Here is a 17,735-nt window from a genome sequence, read left to right as displayed (position 1 = left end):
ATCTATTGAGGTGCTTCAACTTGAGAATTAACATTACTTGCTATTGAACATCATATTTACAGACAAAATGGCGTTATTTCCATTGAAGCAAAGAATTGTGGGTTGTGAGTGCCCACGAAGGATACACCTCATACATCCTCTGAATTCCCATGTAAGAAGGTCGCATTCAAAGGCTGCATTCGAAGTGTCCTACTCGCTTTTATGAAACGAGCCAGCCTCTATGACCTATGCGGCCGACAAATGCGACTGGGATCCAACATTCCCAGTATGTACGTGTTGTAGTCAAGACCACCTAAACTGAGACCAAGACCAGAGTGTATCGAGACCGACACAAGACCAAGACTTTGAGGGGTTGAGACCAACTCAAGACCAAGGCAGGGCGAGACCCAGGGGTGGAGTGGGAAGAGAAATCGGCCTGGGATTTTACATAGAAACTGGCCCAAAATTTCATTTCAGCTTATCGCGGTGCATTCGGCCCATGCCACCGGAAAAATACCGATCTGGTAAACCAGATTACCAATCCAGCCCTGGCGAAACAGAGTCAAGACCAAGACCAGACCAGTGCGAGTCCCACACTGCATGACACACTTACGATACAAACGATCGTAATACGATACGATATAACATGCAAATCATAGGCACTCCTCAAATTGATATGAAAGATCCACATTACCATAAAAACACCCACAGAAGACTATTGAAGATTCCTCTTCATTCACATCTTGTATTGGCATATTAAAACAGGAGAATTTGCTTTTAGTAATCGTATGTAACAGTTTCTCATATTCTTTTATGTTTCATGAGAGAAACACGTCAAGTAAGCCACATCTGTTCATAACATCTGCAACTCTATGCTGTGCACAAATAAACAGCTTTTAGTCTTTGAGTAAAACAATACAACTGTTGTATTCTATTTATGAATTCGGTTCACTGACTGAATGTTTTTACTACAAGTGTGATGATGAAGCATCATTTTGTGGGCATGTGAGGAGTTGCGTTTGACAGCGGACTAGTGTTTGTTAGAACAATAATGTTATGATGGACAAAATATTTAAACTGCTTGCATAAAATACTTTGTAATGGAAAATATACAGAATTGGCAACTTGAAAACTCTTCTACCATGCCTTAACTAAAATACCGGGACATTTTTTTAATTTATTTATTTTGAGGAATTTGATAATTTTCTATGACACATCTGACAATCTTTCACAGCACACTATTGGGCACAGTGGTTGGGAAATACTGGTTTAGGTAGCCAAATTGTATTACAGAAGATTTGTCTGACATCTTTCAGACAGCCACAGTTTCTTCTTCTGTCTCCCGCCTTCACTTTCTTGGAGTGCATGTGAAGGGGGACAGGGAGGGGTGACAATCATTAACAGTAACATACATTTTAAATGAGTAATTAGTCAATTTATTGCTTGCATTTAAAGCAGGAAATGTTGCATCCAATCACAGTAACGCTGTTAACAAATAAATCAGACAATGCACAGGCAATTTAGTGATATCCCGCAGTTGTGGTCTTGACCGGTATTGAAATAAAATCCTGAGTCCTCCTCGTCTGAGACTGAGACAAGGCCCAGTAAAAATTTGGTCAATTCCAAGACGAGACTTTCAAAAAGTGATCTTGAGACCAAGGCCGATCTCGAGTATGACAACACTGCTAAGCAGACCCCATTACAGAGTGAATATTTAAAAAATTCTGGGAGGTAAAGCCAACACAATGACTTTTATTTTGAAAATACTTACACATCATAGCACTGTAAGGCGGGGTGCCAATGTGTTTGCATTTAAAGGCAAAGAGCAAATGTATGATCTTTGAGAAAACCAACAAATTAACTTTATCACAATTAGCAACTCTTCCTGAGGCACCACACCCCACTGAGCGAAGACTGCAAATTCACACCTCATTGTTGCCCTTCCACATCTGTCCCATTCTCTCCCCTCTCCTCCTCATCCATTCCCATTCAGCCCAGAATCACCTCAAACTCACCTAAGATCTGTATGTAACAAAAGACCATATCTGATGTATACAAATAATGTAACTAGTGTAACATGTTTGGTATCATTTAAAATGTCTCTGTGCGTCTGGTATAGTGTTTTGTCCCCAGGTTTGTAAAACTTAATGACAACAAAGTTATAAGGTCTTTGCCACATATTGAATAATTCCGGAGGTCTATACCCTCCTTGAAGGGTTAACACCAGGAAGCCAAGAACCCATTCACCCCCAAATTCTCATTGATCAAAGGATAATACCATTTGGTACACAACGTGTATTCTGTCTGGATATTTAAGGAAGGCTGGCCCAGAGCTCAAGGTTCTCTGTAGTCAGATGATCCCACACCTCGATGTGTGTAACTGTAATAATAGGAATCTGCATTCAAATTTCCAATGCTTTGCAATTACATGTTTTCTCAACTGCCAGGTATGTTCTTTGACTTGTTTCTTTAACTTGTGTTTTAAATCCTACCTGGCAAATAAAAAAACTTTTTGATTTATTCTGTATTCCTCTGAAATCATTTATATAAATTACTCGGTCTTTAAAATAGGAGAAACTGCTCTGGAGGAACCGAACAGGAGAATACCATTTGAAGAATCATTTATATCATAACTGAAGCTTTAATGTAGGAGGAAGCCACTTAAAGACTATCAGTTTGAATCTCATTAGAAACTGATCAAAAGGTAAATTAATAGAAGAGGATTCAGAGTAATCAATAACGTAAATGATTAAAATAAAAGAATGATCAGAAAGTATTTAGAGCTTTAATCTAAATTAGAGGTCAACTTAAAATTGCATGGAGTCAGATTAATATAAAATTGGAGTCAGATCAAATGTATAACGGGATGAATTTGTAAAGTGCAAATTATTAACAATAATTGCATTACTTCAGTGCTCAGAAAAGACTGAACAACGCAGAGACCTTCAAGCGGCAAATCTATATATTTTTAGCAGTTTTGCCTGCCATTTTACAGCACATTTCCATATGTACTCATTAACCCCAGACCTTGCATGGATCTCATTATTTGACCTACAAATTGAACAACAACCAAAGACAACATATTAAGTATAAGATGAGCTCTGAATAATTATAGAATGACAAATAACTGCAAGATACAACAAATATAATAACAGCAGTGTATCTGCAAACAGTACATAGTCATTTGCAGAATTTATTCATTCTGCAATGAGCTGAAGTACGGCTTGCTGAGTAATGCTCACACCTGATAAAAATGCAGAAAATAAGTCATGTTATAAAATATTACTTTGTGGCTATTTGAGTCTTTGAGGCTTACTTTGTTTAAAGGATAGCAGAAACAGCGCTTGTAAAAGCATTGGGCTTTTCACTTTTTCTCAAGAATTATCTGGGGATTAAAACACAGTAGATATAAAGATGGTTAAGTTTAGATAAGGGGTTTGGGTTAGGGCATAATATTAATTAGTATGTCCTTAACGTGGAACTCGCGCTTACTTCTGCATTAGATCCGGGAATTTGCATGTGAAGTCGTCAAGAGTTTATAAATGCGGAATCATACCAGACCATATAAAATAGCCAACTCGTAAATTGTGTACGACTTTTCATGAGATTGGATTGGCCACTTTTTAGTCCCAGTCCACCCTTGCTCACAGACTAAAAAGCTGTTTATTTGTGCACAGCATAGTTACAGATGTGGCTTACTTGTCGCATTTCTCTCATGAATCATAAACCGAATGTGAGAAACTGTTACACACGAGTCACGACTATTTAAAAGAAAATTCTCCTGTTTTAAACAAGCCTCAAAACACTGATACACTGTGTAGACTCTGAGGGACCGTCATCATCATGGAGCGCATTTAACATCTGAACCGCTGAAGGGAAGTCTGGTGGCTGCTCCCGGGTCCTAGTGTCTGACGAATCCAAACTCCGTCAGTGCGACTTATACAGAGATGCAATTTACAGTAGCCTCGGACTATATGTGTTTGACCCCTTGCAACTTATATGCTGTGTCTTGTTTGAAAGGATGCGTGCTTCGGAGGTCGCATTTGTCAGCCGCATAGGTCGAATGCAGCCTTCGAATGCGACCTTCTTACATGGGAATTCGGAGGATGCATGAGCATGAGGTGTATCCTTCGTGGGCACTCATAACCCACAAATCGTTGCTTTAATTGAAATATCTAAAAACATTATGCCAATTTGCCCGTAAATATGATGTTCAAACGCAAGGAATGTTAATTCGCAAGTTGAAGTACCTCAGTAGATGGGTGCAGAGTGTATATGTATAATATTAATATATAATTAAAATAAAGTATTAGACTGTAAACTATTACATCTTTGTAACTCTCCTAAATTTGAACAAAAGGGACTTTGTTCCCTTCTCACTCAAAGCGCTCTCACTCAAAGAGTGGTGTGCTGTCATAGCAACCATGTTACGTTAAGTTTCCGTTTGTCCTACGAAGGTCATCTAGTTTAAACGAGGCTTGTTTAAAGGAGGATACTCTGTATACTGCAGCCTTCAAAGGACACGTCCTACCTAGCATCCAGCCTTCCAAACTATACACCAGAGGTGGGAGCAAGTCACACATGTTCAAGTCACAAGCAAGTCTCAAGTCTTAACCATCAAATCTCTAGTCAAGTCTCAAGTGCAGTGCAGACAAATCAAGCGAGTTAATTTTTTAAATAAATATTTATTTTTGCTCGGAAAAGATTAACTTCTTTACATTTTTTTTTTTTTTTTATATGAATTGTATAGGCTAACTGTAATGTGTTATACAAAAAAAAAAAAAAAAAAAAAAAATGCACATGGAACGCCTCTCATCCAATCAGATTTGAGGACTGGAACTGTTGTGTGTGTATATATATATATATATATATATATAGTAAATTGTGTTAATGAACATGCACTGTATTTTTATCATGGCCACTTAAAAATACTGTGAATACTTGTAGATACCTCATTATTCGAATTGTTTAGATTTTTATAATTAACTGGTTAAAATGTATAACTGCATGCATGCTGTGTAAAAATGCAGTCAGATTTCCACAGTGATCTAACAAAAACGGTAGATGGGCCTAATGAAAATGCAAATTCGCTTTCTGACAGTAGGTGGCGCTTATGGAACAGCAGAAATATAGCTGTTACACTGGTAACGCCTGTACACAAAGCAGCCCTGCGCTTATAAACCATATTTTATGAGGCATTATATGGAGGTAAGATGAAAAGAAAAAGCCATAAAACTTTTCTGAAGACAGTCAGTTACTTTCAGAGAGACATTTATATAAAATAGTCATAAAGGTATTGCATTCAAGGGCTTTAGTTAAAGTCTTCAGAAGTCATAATCACTATGAGGGCACTTGGATTTCGTCATGAGTCATTCTGTATATTTTATATTACTTGTCACGTTTTAAATAAAATGTTGTGACTGCAAATCTGCCTGCTATGTTTTTATATTGCCAACAAATGGTAATGGTATATTGTTGACTGTTGAGATGGTTTAGAAAAGGCACACATATTTAGAGGCAATGTCGGGTAATTTCAAACTTGTCGCGCTACAAAACATGAGATTAATGGTGAATCATTTTAATTACGGACAACCCTCAAACATTTGAACAGTAATTTTACATATTAATCTTTCTGGATAATGAAATGATAACTAAATTATTTACTTACCTTTCCTTGTGGTTTTTGAAATGTCTGATGAAATTCGAGGTTGTGGTGGTTTTTGCGTTGCATATTGTGCATCTGGCAAATGTTTTTTTATTCACACGGTTCAATTAGAAATCTTTATATCCAAAGGAGATTATTTTGGGAACTCAACAATCATCTGTCATTTTGTCACGTTGTGAGCGCAGCGTTAGATGCAGATCAGTTGTGCTGGTGGGCTTACTTTTTTTTGCATATGAATTAATTGATGTCGCAATATTTTTTTTTAACACATTTCATTACTGTTTATAATAAGTTATTATTATTAATAATAATAATAATAATGAATAATATTCAAGTCATTGTCGAGTCATGCAGTTCAAGTCAAGTCTTGAGTCACTGGTTCACAAGTTAAAGTCATTTTCTTCATTTAGTCAAGGAAGTCACAAGTCCTTAAATTTGCGACTCGAGCCTGACTGGAGTCAAGTCATGTAACTCGAGTCCCCCACATCGGCAAGACACTGACGCGCTTCCCGACGACTCCTTCACGTGATGCGGGACCTTACCAACAAGCTTACGTCATCCCTCTCATGAGCACAGAGATGTACAGAAGCGAACATTTGTTGTTAAAAAGTATATAAGTATTGTTTTGTTTCTCAAAATAATCAATTGTTTGGGTTCAGAAGTCATGTGGATTATTTTGGAGTACATTCACTTGCATTGTTTAGAGGAGGTGGCCTGAAATGAAATCCTAAAAGTCTTAAATTCTGTTTTGATGAAGAAACAAATCTCAGATCTTGGACGGCCTGAGTGTGAGTAAATTATCAGCAAATTTGCATTTTTGGGTGATCTATTCCTTTAAGTTAAAAGACACACTCTTTATACAAGCCCTTGTCAAACATGATTAAAGGCACTTTACCTTAAATGGAATATACATATTCTCAAAATTGTTTCATATGTGGCTGCATTGTTGGTAAACATGTCAACTATAATTTGGCTTTTAAATTTCACAATGGAGTTCATGCCTTTAATGCCAGATGTGTTCACTATAAAGATGTAACTTGGTAATTTGATGTAAATAAATGACAGGGATCTGCATGCATAAACAAAATTTGTCTTGTTGTTGTCAGAGACTTTTAATTTGGAAACATGCGCAAAAACAAAGCCTTCCGGTGTAGGCCCTGTTGAAAATAATTTGGATAGGGTTGCCATTTTCACCCAACATAAAAAACCCAGAGTCATTAGGAAAGGAATAACACACGAAGAGTGTATTTGTGAGTGCTAAACAATAGAGGGAAATTACTAGAGTAAAATGGCAGATCCAGCAGTGATAGGAAGCGGATCTTTAAACTCCGGAAACGTAAATATCACCTTTCAGTTCTCTTGCCTGCTAGCTTAGCCACATAAGCTACACAACACTGCATTTAATTATTGTGTTTTATGACACACGATGAAGGCCAAATATGTCATATGTTTAAAATTAATCACAGATTCGTGTTCAAACACAATTATATAATTATGTTATCAGAAAAATATAAATATACGACGTTGATTATATAAAGGTGGTGAGCAAACCAGTCTGACAGCATCATGAAGGAAGTGTTCAAAAACTTAGTGAGCTGTCTACTAATTAGACAACATGTCTAGGCTCTTTTTTTAGGTAGGTAGTTATGTTTTGAGACACAGTCAAACAAATGCCGTCTTGTTTTGACTGAGACATGCATGTAAGTTTGTAACACCGTAGACGTCCTGATCTTTAATAACTATTTGTTCTGATTATTATTAATTGTAGCGCTCGGGGGGCAGTAAGGCAAGCACGAGTCCTTTGGAGAACTATCAGCTGGCTCGGCGGCGCACGCTGCAGGTGGTGGTTAGCTCGCTACTGACAGAATGCGGCTTTGAGAGCGCTGAGAAAGCCGCGGTGGAAACGCTCACCGAGATGATGCAGAGCTGTGAGTCAACACACATTCATTCATGTATAATATGCTGGCGGAATGCTTTGTTGTGATCTTAACTTTTTTAAAGGGGCATTCAGTAGTTCTGTATTTAGAGTTAGCATTGCTCTTCTTCATGTACTTTTAGTACTGATGTTACAGTGGTGTTAGACGCTGTACTGCCATCTTTCGACGTGGATCAGCATAACCGTCTCTGCTGCCCCCGTCAGCTTTTGCAATAACATTTGCATCTGGAAAATATCGGAGTTTGAGGGAATTTCTAAAGTTATTTATTACTACTATAATATAATTGCTTTGACTAAAAACAAACATCAGAAATCAAGTGAATATGCTTCTACTGTTAGGGACAGATTATTATTGACCCTTGTATCCAGTAGCGGTTCTAGTAGCTTGTTTGGCGCCCTGCTTCAACACCCCGCCCAAAGTTGTTGACCTGGGGGGGGGTGCTCATTCTGATTCTTTTCATTCTTTGCGTCACCAAACAACAATTTCTAAGGATAGCTAAGAGTATCTACACAGGCGGCAGCCAATGAGCACGAGGATTCTCTTCTCTGATGTTTAGTGAAACACAGCGGTCATGTGATTTCAACATGGCGAAACACGTTGAAGGGGGTGACCCGCACCATGTATAATAAAACACTTTTTATAGAAAACTATTAATGTGCTTTTGCTATATATATATATATATATATATATATATATATATATATATATATCTCAGAGTGCTGTGGTACTACCATATAAATACATCAGTGTGCTATGGTACTACCAGAATACTTTTTTTTTTTTTAAGATTCCCTGTGTTTTTCTTATTCCCATATAAGTGTATGCCAATAGCTAGTAATGTGCTTTTGCTAAACTAAAATGTCTAATTTCTCTCTGATAGATATAACTGAGGTTGGACGTTGTGCAAAAGCAAACTGTGAGCACACAGCAAGAAGCACCCCTACCCTCTCTGACGTTGTAATCACGCTTGTTGAAATGGGTTGGTTGCTCTTTGTCAAAATATAGTCAGTCTGTCTTAGGACAGTTTCAACATTTTTCTTTTCCATATGGTTGAATTGTGTTTCATTTATTTACCTGGGAGATTGTAACTAATTCTGTGGTTTACTTTTTCTACAATTGTAGGTTTTAATGTGGATACTCTTCCGGTGTATGCCAAAAGATCACAGAGAATGGTCATAACTGCACGTAGGTATCTTGATGGGACATTTCAGAGCCTTAGTGGTCATTCACAGATTTCAAACCAGGTGGTGCCAGGGCATTTCGTGGGAGGCGCAGAGAATTATGATAAATTCACAAAGTAAAATCAAAAGATAAATAAATACAGTAAAAATGTATTGTGAAGATAAATGAAAATAATTGGCTTGATAGACCACAGTCAAACTTAATATGCAGTAGCTCTATGGCATTATAATTCTGTTAAATGTCATGAACGCATGCATAACATGCAAAAGTGCATCTGTACCGCAGAAAATCCGAAAATGTGGAACAAAATCACAAAGTTTAACATGATATCAGGTCGACGTGTCTTCATGTGTTTAACACAGAGACGGAGACTTGCTACATATTGACCATATCACAAATATGGGTGATTTATTCTTAATAATCCCGTTGTCATAACGACAAACAGGTATTTTAAAATAAAAATAATGCAATATACTGTTTCATATTATTAATAGAAATATTTATTGCCAAATATTTATCACTCATCCGGAGTATGACACTGTGGCAGGGCCGGGCTGTGATGCTGCACACCCGGCCCCTAATCAGGCTTATCAAGCCCGAGAAGGATAAAGGCGACCGGAGGCGGCAGCTCTAGAGAGAGATAATTGCAGGCAGCTGCCCTGTATGTGTTTATGTTTGTGTGTTTTTGTTTAAGTTTATCATTAAACTTTATTTATGTTGTCAATCCGGTTCTCGCCTCCTCCTTTCCCTTTTACAGATTCTCTGAGAATGCGTTTGTCAGGCTAAATTTAAGATTATTGATTAGTATTGGTGAATTGCTCCAACTCCTGAAATAATATAACACTAGAGGACAATACCAGATAAAACTTCAAGTAAGTGGCCAGCATGTTCTGCTGTTTTTAGTGGAAGAAAGATTTTATTTTTATTTATTGATTTTTTAAATTTTTTTATCTCCCTTGTTTCTCCCTATTTGAAATGCCCAATTCCCACTACTTATTAGGTCCTCATGGTGGCGTGGTTACTCATATCAATCCGGGTGGTGGAGGACAAGTCTCAGTTGCCTCCGCTTCTGAGACTGTCAGTCCGCACATCTTATCACGTGGCTCATTGTGTATGACACTGCGAAGACTCCCAGAATGTGTAGGCTCGTGCTATTCTCAGCGATCCACTTACAGATTACCACACGCCCCATTGAGAGCACAAACCTCTAATCAGGACCACGAGGATGTTACCCCATGTGACTCTACCCTCCCTAGCAACCAGACCAATTTGTTTGCTTAGGAGACCTGGCTGGAGTCACTCAGCACACCCTGGATTCGAACTTGCGAACTCCAGGGGTGATAGTCAGAGTCTTTACTCACTGAGCTAACCAGGATCCTGTGATTTATTTTTTAACATTAGGCATAGGCTATTTTATTTATTATTTTCTTAGAAATGTATGTGGAGACACCTGTGTTCCGCTCTATTCTAGCCTCTTTTTTTTTTTTTTTTTTTTGCGGAACAAGTTCATTGGTGTGAATATCCCCTTATAGCTGTAGCTTCATAAGGCTTTGAGTCACATAACAGTTTGTCATAGTATTGCACACTATTACTGTTCCTTTTAAATGTACAGTACTGTGCAAATGTCTTAGCCACATAAGATGTTTCACAAGCATTTGTCTTAAGATGGTTATTTATATCTTCAGTTGTAGTGTGTCAATAGGAAATATAAATGTTAGATTCCCAAACATTACATTTGCAAATAGAAAAGATAAGAACAGGGAGCCCTGCAAGATATGCTGTTGCCCCCACAGAGCCCCCCACTTAACATTGTGTCAGTTTGAGATTACATAAAGAGACAGAAGCAACTGAGACAGCCGAAATATATAGAAGAACTGTGGTGAATTCTCCACTTGGAACATCCTATCTGCCAACAACCAAGATAAACTGTGTTCAGGTGTGCCTAGGAGAATTGGGGCTGTTTCAAATGCAAAGGTGGTCACATGAATATTGATTGACTGGATTTGTATGACATTAAGTGATAAATGAAAACTATTTCTGTCATTATTTTAGAAGACATCCTCACTATGCGACATTTTTCACAAGTGCCTAAAACTTTTGCACATAACATTTTTTTTGTCTGCATTTGACAGCTCCAGTAACAAATGTTCCTGTTGTTCCAAAATCCCTCACGGCCGGACAGAAACGTACTCATCCAGCACACATTCCCAGCCACTTCCCTGAGTTCCCAGATCCTCACACTTACATCAAAACACCAGTGAGTCCTTCCATTTCTCACTTTGTTCATTACTCTTATTGGACACTTTGGCCCCATTTACACCTGGTAAACATTTGCCTTGAGAGATTCGATCACAAGTGACCCGTGCAACCAGTGCAAATGTTTGTAGAACAGGCTTTATCTATTAATTAAAAAAAAAAAAATATATATATATTTTGCAATAGTACAGAGCCTCTTAAAGGACAAGGTAGAATTTTTTTTTCTGCAATAGTTTTGCTTGCCCTTGCAATACATTTTGCGTTCCCTAAATTTACCATGTTTTTGCTAAAGTAGCCATATTTAACTTTGACATTCATAGTAAGACCATAGATATAATACTGGAAAATGAAAACTATGGTAATAAAAATAATAATTTTGTGGTTATTATGGTTTTACAACAAAATTACATGGTATTTGTAGTAAAACCATAGTAACCACAAGAAATACCATGGTTAATCTATTGTAAAACCATGGTTACTATTTGGATACAGTATACTGTATTAAAACCATTGTTTCTGCTAAAAACATAATCAAAACATGGTTAACCTTCAACAGTCATGGTATCTACAATATTACTCTAGAAAAATTATTTATGCCAAAAACTATGGTTATTTGTTTTTTTATTAAAGTCTAATTTATTACTGTAGTGAAACCATAGTTAAACTATGGTATTTTTATAGTAAAACCACAAAATTATGATTTGTATTACCATAATTTTTGTTTTCCTGTTTCACACTATGAAAATCATGGTTAAAATAGGGTTACTGTACTAAAACCACGGTAAATGTATTGCCATGGCACTCAAAACTTAATGCGTGGGCATGCAAAACTATTTCAGAAAGAACTTCAAGCCCTGTCCTCTAAGAAGCTCCGCACAGCAACAATATGCATAGCATTAATATTATATTACTTCTTATATAAAACACAAAAGGAGATTTTAAGCAGAATGTTAGTGACGGACAGCTTCAGTCACTTAATTTTTGCTGCATGGAAAAAAGATTTGAAACCAAATAGTGACCCTGGCAGTCCCTAACATTTTGCTTAACAACTCCTTCTGTAACTATCCTTTTTTAATATCTCAATTTCTGCGTTTTAGACCTTTCGGGAGCCGGTGACAGATTACCAGGTAGTGAGAGAGAAGGCAGCCTCACAGAGAAGAGATGTGGAACGTGCTCTCACACGCTTCATGGCCAAAACTGGAGAAACGCAGAGCCTTTTTAAGGATGACATCACTGCGTTCCCTTGTAAGTTCCAATCCATCGGTCCTAAATTAGAGATTTTCTGGACCTCAATTTACCATGACAGATCCATTTTAAGTGACCACTATTGTAAAAATATTTGATTGTTGCATCTTGTTTTATTATGGTCTTGCATATGTCAGTATTTGTAGTCACTCATCTATCTTTCTGTAATCAGTGATCGCTGCACAGCCAAGCTCTATACCTTACCTGAGTGCCCTGCTGCCCTCTGAACTAGAGCTACAGTCACTGGAGGAGACTGATTCATCTGAGCAAGATGACCAGACCGACACTGAGAACAACGGCAGCAACATGATTCAGGCAAGCTTAAATCGTTTGTCGTATTTACTTTTTGTAAATGTGCAAAAAACATCTCTGGTTTTCCTCACCCATTTATTTATTACAATATTGCGTATGATAATGTGATCTTCAATTCCATCCCTTTTTAGGAAGACTCTGGTGCAGATAAGGAGAATGCAGTGCTGCCACCTGGTGGTATTGTGCCTTCAGGGAAGGCCAATGAGGAAAATATGATTGACAACCCATATCTACGACCAGTCAAAAAGCCCAAAGTGAGAAGGAAAAAATGAGAATAGATCTGTTGAATCATATGCTTGTAAATCAGCCAGTTATTATGAATTAAAAGACTTATTAGCACTTGCTAATCACATTTTGCCATTGGAAGTTTTGAGGAACATCTGAGGATCCAGAAACAACTGCAGTATGGAAAGTGTCTCCAAAAAGTGATCCAGCATTTGGTCCACAAGTTACTGGTATTTGATTCTTAATGGAAGACAGTACTGATCTGTGAATGTCAAACATTTTGGAAGGAATGTATTGGGCTAGTTTCATAAATAGTAATACTGCTAGTTTTGGTATATTCCACATCTTGAAAATGATTGTAGTTTTTTTTTTTTTCAGTTTCCAAAACATCAGGCATGTGGCATTCTCTTCTATTTTGGTTACTCATTTATGAATGATGGTAATAAATGTATTTTGTATTGCTTGGTTTTAAGGCATTGTTACAAAAGGACAAATTAATCCAGCACATGGGAATAACATGTGAACACATAAGTAATGTGTGCCAAGAGGTCCTGTTACTGGACTCCTATGTTATATTACTCATGAAATGAGTGTAACTTAACCTCAAAAATAGGGTTTTAAATTGGTTATACTTTACATTATGAAATGAAACAAGGAAACAAGTGTGTAAAATGTATGTTTAAAGCCACATATTGCTTATTTTGACATCCTTATATGGTTTTATAGCAAAGCACAGCACATGCATGTACGGTTGGGAGGGTTACTTTTCAAATGTATTCCATTACAAATGACAGAATACATGCCTTACAATGTAATTTGTAATGTATTCCGTTAGATTACACAGAAGGTCAGTAACGTATTCTAAATACTTTGGTTTAATTCTTCAGCACTGGTTGATTTTTTTTTCACTTGTTTTGACTATAAAATCTCTGCCAGTATAGAAGAACAAAATACACATGTTAAAAATACATTCTCTGAAAAACCTATGCTAGAAATAGCATTTAATGGCTAGAAATAGCATTTTAACTTGGCATAAAGCTGACCATTTACACAAGGTTTATTTATATTTTTTCTGCTCCAAACTTCTCTTAAATGAAACAAATGACAATGCAAAGTAATCTCTTATACTTTGTAGCTATTCTAAATACCAATTATTTAAATTGTAACTGTAGTGGAATACAATTACTTATATTTTGTATTTTAAATATGACATGTATTTCATTACTCCCCAACCCTGCATGTATGATACTTTATTATTTTCATCAGTTGAACAAGTGCCCTATTCCTCTGTTTCTTCAACTCTTTGTCACAGAAAGCTGCATGGATAAAAAACATACATAGTTCAAATTTAACCAAAAGGAACCTATATTCCTATATACACTTACTTTATTAGGAACACTATACTAATACTAGGTAGGACTTCCCTTTGCTCTCAAACAGCCTCAATTCTTCATGGCATGGATTTCACAAGATGTTGGAAACCTTCCATTAATATTCTGGTCCATGTTGTCATGATTGCACCATGCAATTTCATCAGATTTGTCAGATGCACATTTATGCTGCAAATCTCCCTTTCTACCACATCCCAAAGGTGATCTATTGGATTTAGATCCATTGACTGGGAAGGCCAATGAAGAACAGTGAACTCCTTGTCATGTTCATGAAATCAGTTTGAGACGACTTGCTTCATGACATGGAAGATGATTAAATTGTGGCCATGAAGGGATGCACATGGTCAGCAACAATACTCAAATAGGCTGTGGCATTCAAGCGATGATTGATTAGTATTAACGGGCCCAAAGTGTGTCAAGAAAACCTTCCCCACACCATTAAACCACTGCCACCAGCCTGGACTGTTGACACAAGGCAGGTTTGGTCCATGGATTCTTGCTGTTGGTGCCAAATTCTGACCCTACAATCCATTTGCCTCAGCAGAAATTGAGATTCATCTACGTTTTTCCAGATTTCATCTGTCCAGTTTTGGTGAGCCTGTGCCCACTGCAGCCTCAGTTTCTGTTCTTGGCCGGCAGAAGTGGAACCCTACATGGTCTTCTGCTTTTGTAGCCCATCCATCTCAATGTTCAACATGATGTACATTCTGAGATGCTATTCTGCTCCATTCGATCTCTGCTGAAGTTATTACTCCACCCCCTGAGTAACTTCATCAATGAAAGCTCCATATTGTTGAACCAACGTGGTTGTACTATAAGATGGCACAGGTTTGTGTGGCAGGCCATCTGGTGCTCCCCATATGTGTGTTTGTTTGGATGTTTCTATGTGTCTCTAATTACTGGTCGCTTCTGGTATATGATCGCAAGATGCTCCTGGATATTCAAACCACTTTATTGGAAAATTATCAGGCAGATTTGGAAAACTTTATTAATAAACCAAGGACAAATTTTGAATCTGGCTTTCTTAACGACATATGGCAGTGGCCTCTCAATGTGTCCCGCAGAAAGCGCAGGAGAAGACGTGGAAAATGAGGGAAGGATCACCACCAGACGGAAGGCACATTTGCAGGCTAGTTGCTTATCTAGCCCTGCTTCCAATGAATGGAAGATGGACCAAGATGGACACTTTTACATGGCGCCTGCTGGATTTACTCTTCTGTTGGCTTTGATCTATTCTCCCCGAGATCCTTCTCCCCGGATCGGTCTCCACTTCTGTCAGTGTGGAGTAACTCCTGCAAACCTCCATTCCATGGATAAAGGCCCAGACTCCTCCAGCATAATTTCTCCTCTGAAAATGGCTTTGATCAATACATGATCCTTGGTCAAAAAGACCTTTTTACTTAATGACTTCTCCACTCACAAGTTGGACTTCATGTTCATTACTGAAAGGGGGGGATTTAAGTCCTTTTGTTGATCTGGTTCCTGTAGACTGTACATGTTTTAATGACCCCCAACTTACTGGATGTGGGGGTGGGTTAACGGTCATTTGATAAAACTATTTTAAGACATTCTGCCAGGCTGTATCTTGTACTGTGTATTCTAGCTTCGAAGCTCAGCTATTACGGCTGGAGTGAAATGGACCGGAGATGCTAGCAGTGGTTTATCAACCTCCACACTCAGTGAAAGGTTTTATACATGAGTTCACAGAATTAGTAGGAAATATTACTACAAAATGTGACCGCTTTTTATTGGTTGGTGACATTAACATCAATGTATATTGTCAGTTAAAACCATTAGTGAAGGAGTTCCTCAGCCTTATTGATTCTTTTAATCTAGTCCTGTGGACAAAGGACCCCACACACATTCATGGACATACTCTAGACCTGGTTCTTTCATATGGTTTGTCCATTGCTGATATAGAAGTCTCGGATACATTGTTATCCAATCACCTGCCAATATTATTTGATATGTTTCTCCCTATGCTCACTCAAAGAGCAACTCAAGATGAAGAACTGGTCTATTATTACTCCCCTAATTTCTGTGAGGTTTAATATGATAAGTACATTACGGTCCCTCGAATCTCTATTACCCGATCTGGATGCTGACCACCACCTCAGGTTGCTAAACTCTGCATGGTTGGATGTTTGTTGACAAAGATGCCTGAGTTTTGCTGTAAACCATGGTTTGTCATTGTTGAGCTTGTAGTTCCAGCTCTGCATCTTTGGTCCATTTCGTTGCAGTCTTTACTACAGGTTTACTTTACTACAGATTTTAGTTTCTGCCTGTAAGTCAGAAGAATATGAACCAGACAGCAATCAGAGAGACCCAAAGCTGTGTGAGGGACAGAGCGATATGCATCCTTTATTGCGGTTTAGCTGTCATCCAGTATATTTCTATCAAGTATACTTCTGTCTCTGTCTCTATATTTCTGGGGCATGTAATGTGCTGTATTTTGGCAGTTCACGGGTGAGGTTGGCTTTGTTAAAATCACTGAGAATAAAAAAAAGTGAGTTCGGCTATTGTTGTTCCTTGTCTGTGATCTGATCAGCCAGTTGTTGGAGTGCTGAGTTCACACACGATTGTGGAGGAATATAAACACTCACCAGAATAAATGAGGAAAACTCCCATGGCAAAAAGAAAGGCTTACAGTTGATAAAGAACACATCCAGCCAGGTTTTTGTGAAGCACAAAGCAACAGAGTTTGAAAAGTCCTTGTTTGTATGGGTGAGGAGTTGTAGTTCATCCGTTTTGTTAAGATGAGAGTGGAGATTCGCTAGATGAATACTCGGCAGTGCTGTTCAAAAGCCGTGTGGTCAGAGCTTGACCAGCATGCCAGCTCGCTTCCCTCACTTGCGTCTCATAGAGCACTTGAACAACACTGCTGAGCCTCCGTCTAAAATGTCGGGGAAAACCGGGAAAAGATTGTCTGTTATTTGCTGTTCAGTAGTTTGTCCCTGGTAGAACTGATTGGAAATAAATGACTAAACACAGGACAAACAAAAAAAATAAAATAAAAAAAAATTAATAAAAGATTAGAGAGCTCCACACCGATGTGGCCATCCATGGTGCCATCTTAAGCTATTAAAAGGAGACATTATAAGGGAGATATAAAAGTTCTTGCGGCCAATAATGGGCATAGAGACAGCATAACATTCTTCTACTGAAAAACCTTCCCTCGTGACTAGCTTTGTTGAGCTAAGCAGCAATAAGTGGTGTTCAGCTTTTTTCACTTAACGACTTGTTAGCATATTTGATGAGAATGCTGACATGGAAGTGGCAGTGGAAGTGGTATCCCTCATGTAAAGCCTCCACGTGTGAAGACCTACTTGTGTAAAGACCAGGAAGTCTACCTGTGCAAGTCCACTGGGCAAGGACACCAACAAGGCATCACTCACCATAGCACTCAAGTATATTTTAATTGTATTTATTATCTTATATTTTCCTTCTACATTCTAATATGTCTACTTCACGTATAACATGTGCCCTCAAGCACATCCCTGTTATCTGTATCAGACAATTTACACAATATAGACACAGGATACA

The 17,735-nt window shown here is 37.9% G+C and overlaps 1 protein-coding gene across 1 annotated transcript; it reads left to right on the top strand.

The window, feature by feature from the left end:
- The first annotated feature begins 6,805 nt into the window (after positions 1-6,805).
- Positions 6,806-16,703, top strand: LOC127618893 (transcription initiation factor TFIID subunit 8). Its single transcript, XM_052091587.1, has 8 exons — positions 6,806-6,980; positions 7,413-7,572; positions 8,462-8,560; positions 8,704-8,766; positions 10,896-11,020; positions 12,117-12,264; positions 12,437-12,579; positions 12,708-16,703. The coding sequence occupies exons 1-8, from the start codon at positions 6,933-6,935 to the stop codon at positions 12,846-12,848; spliced, it is 927 nt and encodes a 308-aa protein (XP_051947547.1). The 5' UTR covers positions 6,806-6,932; the 3' UTR covers positions 12,849-16,703.
- Positions 16,704-17,735: the final 1,032 nt, after the last annotated feature.

Source organism: Xyrauchen texanus, chromosome 25, assembly GCF_025860055.1.
Source record: "Xyrauchen texanus isolate HMW12.3.18 chromosome 25, RBS_HiC_50CHRs, whole genome shotgun sequence".
NCBI lineage: Eukaryota > Metazoa > Chordata > Actinopteri > Cypriniformes > Catostomidae > Xyrauchen > Xyrauchen texanus.
The sequence above is the reverse complement of the archived record's forward strand: the minus strand, read 5'-3'. Positions and strand labels throughout refer to the sequence as shown.